The 11701-nt window shown below is 38.8% G+C and overlaps 1 protein-coding gene across 1 annotated transcript; it reads left to right on the forward strand.

Moving 5' to 3' along the window:
* The first annotated feature begins 6548 nt into the window (after positions 1-6548).
* On the forward strand, positions 6549-6821 carry LOC121459806 (non-histone chromosomal protein HMG-17-like). The gene has a single exon (XM_041669828.1). It carries the CDS (start codon positions 6549-6551, stop codon positions 6819-6821), a length of 273 nt encoding a protein of 90 aa, XP_041525762.1.
* The last annotated feature ends 4880 nt before the right edge of the window (positions 6822-11701 follow it).

Raw genomic sequence — 11701 nt, forward strand, 5'->3', positions numbered from 1 at the left:
ATATGGATCTGGAACAGAGCCCAGATCTGAGTAAGATCTGGGTTACAATTGGTAGTTTACATCCTGGTTAATACTGGGTAATGCTAAAATTTGTAGATAAGAAATGGTTAGGATCTGCTTGTGTCAGTACCTACCAGGCTAACAATTTGAAGGAAAATGCATACTGCTTGACTTTGGTGTCCCTTGACTGAAAGTATCTGATGGAGCATTTTGTTTCTAGGTATTCTACTTGTTTTGTTTTGTGTTTATTTAATTAGAGAAAGTATGCCATTGAGCCAAAGCAGACATAAAATTTGCACTTTTTGACAACATGTAAAACAAGACGAGCAAGTTCAGTGCTTATTCTTAAGGGTGATGGTTGATATGTATCATCAAAATGAGACTTGAGGACAGGACAGAGTCCTGGCTGGATGACTTCCTGGAATACTGGAACATTATGGGCCATCAACTGATGATTGATCATTTGGGTGAATTTAACTTACCACTATGGCCAACCTTTTGACATTCCAACACTGGACATCACTATATAGAGTTCATGCTCAAAAATCATATTACCAAGTTGCAAAAAAAAATCCCCTTTCTATTTTAAATAACTTTATGGTTTTGTCTCAGGCCACACTCAGTTATCCTTGGTCATATACAGCTTTCAGTTGCCTGTGGGCTTCAGGTTAGACATGTCTGGCGCAAAAAATACATATGGGACATAGGAAGAAAAGTCACAAAGACTCTGCAGCTGAACTTTCAGCCCAGGAATTTGGAACTGATAATTAGGACAGTGGCGAGGATTACCTGCCATTTTCACCAATTATCTACTGTACTGACCGCATGCTGAGTGTCCATACATCTTCCCCTAGCCAGTCCAGCTCTGCGGGTTAGGCTGATGAGCTGCCACTGTGTGAGAATCTACCTTCCTACTAGTGACTAGTGTTATGAGAATCAAATTAGATTATTCCATATTAGGAGAAAGAATCTTTTCAAATGTTGACAAGTTTGTTCTGTTCTCTTGTACACCTTGGGGGTAGTTTTCCAGGTTGCCTTTATACAGCTTCCTGTCTTGCCTTTTGGGATAAATCTGAGATGCAATAGAAGAAGAAAAAGACTATTTTTTTTTTTTTTGCATCTGCAATCTTGGTTTCTCCACTAGTGCTTGACCTCATAGACCCAAGATTTCAAAATAAACAAATGTCCATTGACATGCAAACAACTGTGCTGTCAATTTCAAGTCAATCTAGATGAAAACGATGAGAAGTTATAGAGTGACAACTCTAGATGGAATGGCAGTATAGAAAGAGCTGTGGTTGAAGCAACACACACACTCAGTGGCGTTAAATGGATTTGACTTAGTCAAGTAGGAGAAGACATACAAAATGAAAAAAAAGTAGTGCTGGCCAAAAATGAATTTTGAATGTCCCCCTAGATTTAACCTGGTTACTAAGTGATTTGATTGTACTCATGAGCAGTGGATTTATACCAATCGTTTCTCTTTAAAGGTCTTTAATTTAGCAACTCACGAATAACTTAAACTTGGGAATCATCTACCAAGGTATAGAATGAAACTGGCAAGAGGGATCAAGTACAAATGAAAAGAAGGCAATAAATAAATGATATAGCTATGAGCAGAAAAACTGATAAACTGGAGGCCTGGTAATAACCCACAGGTACAGAATGCACTATGTCTCATTTCTTCCAGTCTAAACTTGTCAGGCAGATGCTACCCACCTCCCCTCCATCCATCTGGAAACAAGGGCCACATAGCAACAAGACAATGACATCTACCCAGCTGCCAGGACTGTTCAGTAAATGAAGCAGCCCCTAGAAAAAAATCCCAACTCTGAGCACGTTGCCAATTTTTATTATGTTTAAGGCAGGCAGTAATTTCAGTTTTCAATTCCACTAAGTAATAATAGTTATTAATTAGTAAATTAGGCCAATGGGGTCTAGAGGTGAGTGAACAGAATGATTAAAAAGGAGAGAGAGAGGAAATTCACAGATAATGCTCAGGCTTCATAGAAGCCTGCCAGGATTGGGAGTTTATGTTTGTACATCTCTTCAGAATGGATTGCTGCACTTAAGTGCAACTCACATTGCCTATGTGCTGTCTTCTCAGTAATCACAGCAAAGTGAAAGACTGCACCATATATCGTCATGAAGGTGCCAAGAAAGGAAGGGAGACGCTCGAGGGCTGAGCGTCTAATCCTTACATTTTAAATCTGGGAGGATCAAATCCAGGGAGGAGGGTGCTGAGACATCCTCCTCCTTTCAACACGGGGCTTTAGACGTGTCTTAAGTAAAGGCTTGGCATCAACTGAAAGGAAACTTTCAGGACTCCAGGAAAGTCTTATTTGTTTTCAGGGTTAACGTTTTGAGTTTTATAGCATGAGTATGATAGCCTTTATGAAGGCCTGTGGACTGCCCTCAGAGTACTTGCCGTGAATGGAGCTGAGTCGTGACACAGTCCCTGAAATACCACCAGAACTTGTGAAAGATTTGAAATGCTGAAACTGAAGTTTAGCGTGCAGTGTTCCAGATGGCCACAAATGCAGGTCACATATCTTAGACTGTGGGAGTGCATCTCTCATTTGAAGAGAAGCAGAAGAGTGGAAATAAGTTCAGTTCATTCTGAAGATATAAAAACAATAGAAATTTGCTAGAGTTAAAAGTGATTTATAGAAAAAAGTATATGGTTCAAACCAAAGCAGACAAGAGACAGACTATTTCTATATTGGCAAAGAGAATTGAACTGTTAAGACAGATTCCAGACTACTCTTTTGAAAGCAACAACAACAACAAAAAATTCTTACTCTTCTATTAAAATTTATCTTCTACATGAAGTTAGTTTAATGAAAACTTAAACTATTTTACCTTGTTTATAGAAGTCAGAAATGAGAATTGATTGGGACTTTATGACAATTTCCCTATTGTTCTTTCTATCTGAACACCCTCCACACCCATCACTCTTCATGTTCCTGTAGTGGATGTTGGTTTCTATCTGAATGCCCTTCCCCCATCACCATCCATGCTTTGGGTTACTGTTGTCCTCCTATTTATTATTTCCCCCTTTTCTTTGTACTTTTAGTTCTGTCTTGTCTGAATATTTGCCTTTAAGCTCACCATGATATAACAGACAGAAGCTAAATCCTGATTCTAATATTCCTTTAGCTATTTTGACCTTTGGAAATTGATCAATCTCTGACCATCTTTCTCCTCAAATGTGATGTGGCTAACATGTAGTATGTCTCTCACAGGACAGTTTTGGGTTTACTTAATACCAGAAAAATTTTGCTCTTAATTTTAAAAAGAAACAAAAGTCAATGCTGGTGAGTAGGTACATTGGCAACTTTTGTTGTATTAGACAAGATCAATCAAGATCATTTTTATAGGTTGGTAGACAATGAGGCTATGATCGCTGAGATCAAATATTTAAATATTTCATTTCGTGCATATTAGTAACACATGCACATACACACAGCACCTTAAGAACAGTCTGTGTACTTAGATTTACTGTCTTTAGAGATCTCCTGTCTATGCTTATTTCTACTTTTCAGATTAGGTTATAACCATTTTTTATACCCATCTCCATTCAATTATTTTTATTTTAAATATTAAATTACTAGGAAAACAATCTTACTTGCCATAAAAACAAATGGAAGACCCATCACAATACTTTATGATCTAGATCCCTTCTCAATTTTAAGTCTAATATCTAAAGACTGTAATTAGAAGTCCATTAGTCAAAGGCAAAGATTAACACCTATTTAGAAAGAATGTTTTAAGATTCACTGGGAAAGATGAGATAAAGATGAAGTAAAGAAGATTTGAAACCAGACCAAGTATGCCATGAGAAGCCAACCCAATCTTGTTCTTGAGTTACAAATCAACCCGATCAACCAAGCACAGAGAAACAAAAACAGGTTGGAGATCTCAAGATCCAGTATCTGAGCACCAATTTACTATTTGTCAATTGACAATGAACAGCAAACATTTCTGTGTTCATCTCAGGATGTGACCTATAAGCTCCTAGGGTTTCACTCAGGGCAATGAAACAAAGTTCAGCAAAGAATTTGGCTGGTTTGGAAAAGCACTTGAATCTTAAAACACTCTTCAAAAGTTTTTTATTCAATCTTTATCAACACTGAATTTTTCTGCTTTAAGGATTTGTAATACAAAAATCCAAATTATTCCATCTTTAAACTACTTAGTGTTTTTTTTTCTTTTCTTTCTTTTTTTTTTTCCCCCACCAGTGCAATGTGGTTGGTTTTCTTTGTCCTGTCACCTCACATGATCACCTCTGGCACAGCAGTGTTCAGAGCACAGCCTGGAGCTTTCAGTGAAGGTCATCTCAAGTCCTCCATGGTGAAACATTCTGAATAACTCAGAATTATTTGAACTAGATATATTTGTAGCTCTCAGGCTCCAATCTACTTTGTTTATGGAAAACAAAGTTTCTTTTCTATATTAATAGCTCATTGAGTAAGCATAATTCTCTCTCTCTCTCTCTCTCTCTCACACACACACACACACACACACACAAACACACACACACACACATGTTTTTTTTTTCAATAAAATCAGTGGTCCTGAATAACCAGTGAAAAATATTTCTATTATCTTTTCTTGTTTGAATTTCAAACATTGTAAGAGCACATTGATTTTTGAGACAATTATTGGGGCTTCCAGAGCTTATCCTTTTGTTTGGGTATGACTTTTAGAATTAAAAGGTTCATTAGTTGTCTCAGGGGAGGTTTTAATGGTCCAGGACAGGAAAGGGATACATTGGATTATGGAAATAACAATGTCAAATGTAGTGTAAAATGTGAGGTGAAAAATTGATAAATGCAATCAAATATCTCTAGGTATGATCTTAATGAGGTTCTCTATAAAACATTCAGAAACACAAGATGTATTTTCATGTTTTGTTTTATTTGGTACTTGATTGTTTATCAATTAAGAAATTGTACCCAAAAAAGTATGCGCTCAATCCCTAAGAGTCACTGGGAACAGAACAATGACATTTTGAGGTATTTGTCATTTAACTCAGAATGTAGGCTTACCAAAGAGGAAACAATTAGAAAATTGTTGAACCACATAGTCACTGTCTAATTGGTATTGGAAAGCACAGATCAAAATGAGACGCTAATAGGAGGCGAAGATTTTATAGAGTAAAATGCTGATGCTGAAATAGCGAGGGAGTTGGCAAGATGGCTCAGTGGATAAATGTGTTTATCAACACTCCTGATAATCTGTATTCCAGCTCTAAGAACTACAAGGAGAAGATGATAACTGACTCCTGTACATTGTCCTCTGACTGATACACATATGTGTACCCATGTGTATGAGCTCAGTCATGTTGGGAAATATTATTTTCAGGTGTGTAACTTTTACTTACACTTCTTTTGTGTAACTCTGTGAAGCTGTGTTATGGTGCCTGCCTAAACACCTAATGGTTCTAATAAAGAGATGAATGGCCAATAGTGAGGCAGGAGCAAGGATTGGTGGGGTTGACAGGCAGTGAGTATAAATAGAAGGAGAAATCTGGGAGAAGAGAAAAAGAGCAACAAGAGAACAGGGGGAGGAGAACACCAGAGGCCAGCCACCCAGCCAGCCATGGAATAAGAAGGAAAGTAAGATATATAGAAATAGAGAAACATAAAAGTCCAGAGGTAAAGCTAGTCAGGCTAATTTAAGTTAAGAAAAGCTGGCAAGAAACAAACCAACCTAAGGCCAGGCATTCATAACTAAGAATAAGCCTCTCTCTTTCTCTCTCTCTCTCTCTCTCTCTCTCTCTCTCTCTCCCTCCCTCTCCCTCTCCCCCCACCTCTCTCTGTGTGTGTGATATTTATTTGAGAGCTGGGTCCCTCAAAAAGACAAAGGAGGAAAATATCCCACAACGCATATACCCAGTGAGCATAGTAAATTCTTAAAATATATATAAATAGAAAATGGCGGTTGGATATATTTCTGTGTGAGAAAATAGCATTGGAAGAGACCTGGGAACAGAAAATGAACAGTGAAATCAAGCTCAATTGTAAGAAAAAGGCAGAGTAGGACAAATAATAGGATAATCTGGAAAGGTAAAGTAAAGACCATTTCTGGAATATCATCTAAAGCAGATGGGATTTAAGCTTGTCAGAACTGACAGCATGTATCATACGCAATGCACAGAACAGGAGCAAGGAATGGTATGTGAACGGACCAGGTCTGTAGTATTTTTTTTGACAGCACACGCCAGTGTGTCAAAGGTCTCAACTCTGACAACACAGAAGAAAATGTTCAAAATGATCAGGAACTCTCACTATTTTTTACATTTTTCTTAATGGAAAACGGAGATAGTTTAAGAATATAGGAAAGGAATCAATAACATCCTTAATACCAAGATACAAATTACATAGCCTTGCCCAACCAGCATTTTCATTAAAGATTCCTGTATTCCTTTACAAAAAATAAAATGAGGAGCAGTGTGAAGAAGCAGCGAGAACAACCCCCGGTCGGACCCGAGCCGCTCACCGCTGCAGCCCCGCGTTCAGTGCCGATGTCCCCCCGGCCCCACCATGCCCAAAAGAAAGGCTGAAGGGGATACTAAAGGAGATAAAGCCAAGGTGAAGGACGAGCCAAAGAGAAGATCGGCAAGGTTGTCTGCTAAACCTGCTCCTCCAAAGCCAGAGCCCAAGCCTAAAAAGGCCCCCGCAAAGAAGGGAGAAAAGGTACCCAAGGGGAAGAAGGGGAAAGCCGATGCTGGTAAGGATGCCAATAATCCTGCAGAGAATGGAGACGCCAAATCAGACCAGGCACAAAAAGCTGAAGGTGCTGGAGACGCCAAGTGAAATGTGTGCGTTTTTGATAACTGTGTACTTCTGGTGACTGTACAGTTTGAAATACTATTTTTTATCAAGTTTTATAAAAATGCAGGATTTTGTTTTACTTTTTTTTTTAAAGCTATGTTGTTAGCACACAGAACACTTCATTGTTTTGGGTGGGGAGGAACATGTGTCACTAGCAGTGTCTCCCAAGCTGGATGAATGATGGTTCATGATGGAAAACATCTTTCCCTGATAATTTTGAAAGACTCCTCTTGGCTCCCAGGAGAGGCGTCCTGGGGACATGTTGACATGTGTGGGAAAACTCAGTTCATTTTTATATCCTCCTCCCCCTGTACCATCAACATAGACTTAACTCCCTTAAGACCAGAGACCTGTTGGAACCTGATCCCCAAAATTGGTTTTGCCAGTCTGTTGGGCAATCCGGACTGTGCAGTGATATCATTGAGTATCCTCAAAAGCACAGCGGTTCCTTTTATAGAAGATTGATAATTCTGTCATTTTCATTTCATTTCCTGAAAGTCAGGGTCGGCTTGTGAAGAGTTGTGAAACAACATCCTTGATGTGAAATGTCAGCCCTCACTCTAAACTCCTCCCCCTTTGCAGAGCATCCAATGAAGACTCACCAGGTTTTATAGTGGCTTTCTGATTTTGGTCGTCGATACAAGAAGGGAGTTTGGAAGTTCTTGTATACTGTTACTGATTGTCTGCCCATGTTCTGCCTGGAAAACCATGATTGTTTATGGAAAGTGTCTTTAATAAAGCTGGATACAGTTTGGCTTGGGAAAAAAAATAAAATAAAACGAGCATCAAATTTTCATATTTGGTGAAGTTTGGGTCAATAGCAGTTCACCAAGTCTGGATGGAAAATAGAATGTAAACAAATGTAGCAATGACCACCTCCATCCCTCAAAAGTAGCCATGTGAATAACCTGGTCCTAGTAGTGTCCCTGAGCTGAAATCCGAAAGAGGGCTGAGAGTACACGATGAGGGTGAAAGGAGCAGTCTCTGAAACACACCCTTTAGTTGAGCATCAAACCAAGACATGGGTATAGGCAAATGCAGAAAAGTGAGAAGCCTTTAGAGAAAAGATGTCCCAACTAAGTGTGCAGCCTTTTCTTCTCTCTCTGGAGAAGGAGGAAAGCCAAAAGTTTTAGCCTCTATTAAGTTGATGCTGTGACTTGTTGCCATAAAGCCCATTTTTGCCATGGTCCATTTATTAAATACAGTTCTTCACTATTGGGCTGATTACCATGTAAGTATGTGAAGGTCCTTTCAAGGGAGGATTAAGGGAAGGAAGCATCTACCATGTTCCTTCCCCCACCAAGAGGCAGAGGTAGAAACAAAAACTAATTGAATATGAACCTCTGCAATAAATAACTGAGGACCAAGCCCTTGCACTGACTCCAGCCACTTTATTCCCACCTTTTCCACAAGCAATGTCCAGCTTTAAACAATGCAGTGCGACAGGAGGCATGTAGTAGAAAGGGTAGGAAGACCACTTGTTTGTTCCCAGCTGCTCAGATCCAAAATAATCACATAGAAACTATAGAATCACTGCTTGACCTATTAGCTCTAGCTTATTATTGGCTAGCTCTTACATCTTAATTTAACCCATTTCTATTAATCTGTGTATCACCATGTGGTTGTGGTTTACCAGCAAAATTCTGTCTGGTGTCTGTCTCTGGCGGGGCTGAATGACTTCCTTCTCCTGATTCTGCTCTCCTTTTTCCCAGAATTCACTTTAGTTTTCCCTGTGTAGCTCTACTCTACCCTTTCAGGCCAAGCCAGTTTCTTTATTAACCAATGGTATTCACAGTATACAGAGAGGAATCTCACATCACCTCCCCTTTTCTTTTAAATAAAAAAGGAAGGCTTTAACTTTAACATAGTAAAATTGCATATGACAAAACAGATATTAAGCAAGATTGCAGTTACAATATTTAAATCTACTTTATCTTTTATCATAGCTAATGAAAACTATAATTATAACTATTCTTAAACTCCATTAAAGACTCCAGAAGGATATAATATTACCTAAGTAACAGGAAGTGCATTGTAAACAACTTCCAAAATTCCAGAATTGACAGAGACATCTCACTGCCTGGACAGTCACCCAAAGTTCTTTTGTATCATTGAGGCATCCATCTTTAGCCTATAGGCCCATAGTATCTGGCAGACTTTTTCATGAAGCAGGACATTTCAAAAACAGTTCTGCCTATATTGGCAGTATGTCAGTCACTTTCTTCTCTGTCCTGCAGAATGTCTTGCAGACTTTTTCATGAAGCAGAAACCTTTAAGGACCATCTCACCTTTAGGCAAGTTCAGCAGTCATTTTTCTCTGGGTCCTACATGTCCAGTTCATACAGCATAACATCAAGCAGTCCAGGAAAAAGCAGGTTCTTGCCAAAATGGCTAGTAAAATCCATGAGAAGTGTTTTCAAATGCCCATTTCCTCTCATTGTCATGAAAAGGCCTAAGTTCTTAAACATTTTAAGTGCCATATTCTGAAGGTCTCTGAAAGATTTGAAGAATAGTACCTATCTAACTGAAAAATCTCTCTCTCTAATATATATATATATATATACATACGTATGTATATACATATATGTGTAATATATATACATACATAATGTACATATATACATACATATATATCCTAGATAACATGATTATATGCTTGACTATTATAGATGATTATCTATTAACCTATATTTCTTAAGACTTTATGTTACCCCTCCATCTTCTGAGTCAACAAGGATTGTGACTTTCGAGGAGCTTCTCAGGTGTCTACTCACATTCCTTCACACTGTCATGTTTCAGCCTAGTTTAACTGAATTAGTGAAACATATCTGCTCCTCCTGCTTCCTTTTAGCTTCTCTGCTTTAGAACAATGTAGCACCTCTGAGTGTCAGGTCCCTTCTTTTCATAGTCTTGATAAGCTAATAGCTTCTTATGTTGTGTGGCATGAGAGAGAAAGATAAACCCAGGACAGTATGTCCCTCAGGGAGAATGCAGTGATTCATTTGCCAGTATATAATTTAAGATTTCTGTTCTATACAGGCCTCTCTACCATAAGCACAATGACTGAGATTCTTCTTAGATTTCCTAATAATCACTTTTACCAAGCTAATCATTAGCTCTTCAGAGGGTCTATTGAAAGTTGGTATGACTTTTATTTGCTCAGTTTGAAATATAAGCCTAGACATGTTTTTTTTTTTTCCTGAAGACATATAAGTCAATGTGAAGCCCAGCTTACATTTCAAGAACTACAGTCCACTCTCAAGGGACAACTTCATTTCCTTGTTTTCATAGAATGATGCTGAGACTTCATGGGAAACATTAGAGAAAAAGCAGTGACCATTTACACTGCCCCACCATGTGCAGTTACTGTAGGGGGCATTTATGCTGCCCTACCATGTGCAGTTACTGTAACAGCGTCCTACTGTGCACACTAGCCAACTGTTATCCTAAGGATAAAGTTAGGGAAGCAGGTGTGTGAAGGTGTGTGCACCCAAGGTCACAGACAACTGGGCCAGAAATCATGCTTCTGACACTGAGGTGATCCCAGGAGAGCAGTGGGTAGAAGCCAGGGGGCCTGGATTGAATCCTGGCTCTGCCACGGACCATCTGTGAATTCTGTCAACACGTGTAACTCCACTGCACCTCAACCACACCGGGAATGGAATGTGGGTGGCAGCATGTTTATTCACAGAACCATCCTAAGATTCAGCTACTTGCTTTATATAAAGTACTTAAAATAGTGCGTAGAATGTGGTGAGCACTCAGTAGATCTTAGAGACCGTTTTCAAATTACAGTAGAAGTGGTCCCGTATCTTTCAATTTAGCAACTAATAGTTTAATAAGTCTTTGTTTTCTCTGTGGTGCTGTATCAGGAATTAGACAATTTTGCAAAGGAGCCAGTTAATACATTCTAAACTCCTTTAGGGCTGGGTCGTCTATGAACTTTCAAAACCCAGAGGAATACTCGGTGAATGAAAACACACAGTTAATACACATGAAGAGAAATAAAACCTAGTTGCTACCTTTCCAAGCTACTCTCCCAAGTTTATGGGGAATTTATACTTTATAACTTATTTTCAGTTTAAAAGGAAAAATGCCCACACTAGCTTCCATAAAATATACAGTCTTTATACGCTGTATCGTATATAAGAAGCCCAAATCTGTTGTTCAGTGTGGCCAACAGATTAAACAGAAATGGTTTCTGCTTTCTGGTATAACAGCCATATGGTGCCAGGTGGGAGGTAGCAGGTATGTTTTCCTGGCTTAGCAAAGTTAGGTCTGCCTCTGTTGTCACTTCTTTGATGTCTCTTTCATGGTCATGATGCGGCCAATTCTGCTCTAGTTAGGCTGTTATGTTTCATGAGCCTCATTGGCCCTTGTCCTTTTATACCAAGGGGGAAAGTTTCCAGGAATTTTCTGATTTTTTTTTTTAAAGATCCTGAACCAAAATGCGGTATGTGTCTTTTCCTTGTTGCACAGTGTCCTTGAGAAAAGCAACATATATATTTCCAAACGTTAAGAATCAGAAACAAGGAGAAAGAGTTGGGAATAGGTTTTAGTTGTCTCTAGTGTCTCCCAAAATTCAATCAAGTTTGACTTTCTAGTTCATGTCTTCATGGTATGGATAGAAGTCAGAGGGCCTCGACTGAACGCTGGCTTGCTACTGACCGTTTGTGAATTCTGTCAGCATGTATAACTATGATCTGCAGACCTTTTATAGTGATGGATAAGGTAAATTGATGAGTGAAAGCAAAAATAAACATCCTCATTCCCACTGCTGCCATGAACAACAGCAACAAAATTGGCAATTAATATGGGAGGGTTTTGAGAATATGCCACCCCCTATTTGTCTTCAGTCAAGA

This window comes from Microtus oregoni, unplaced genomic scaffold (genome assembly GCF_018167655.1).
Source record: "Microtus oregoni isolate MIOR12 unplaced genomic scaffold, Mior012 000019F_ref0000042, whole genome shotgun sequence".
In the NCBI taxonomy this organism is placed as follows: Eukaryota; Metazoa; Chordata; class Mammalia; order Rodentia; family Cricetidae; genus Microtus; species Microtus oregoni.

Coding starts and splice junctions, on each gene's coding strand:
- LOC121459806 (XM_041669828.1), top strand. CDS start 6,549: ATGCCCAAAAGAAAGGCTGAAGGGGATACTAAAGGAGATAAAGCCAAG.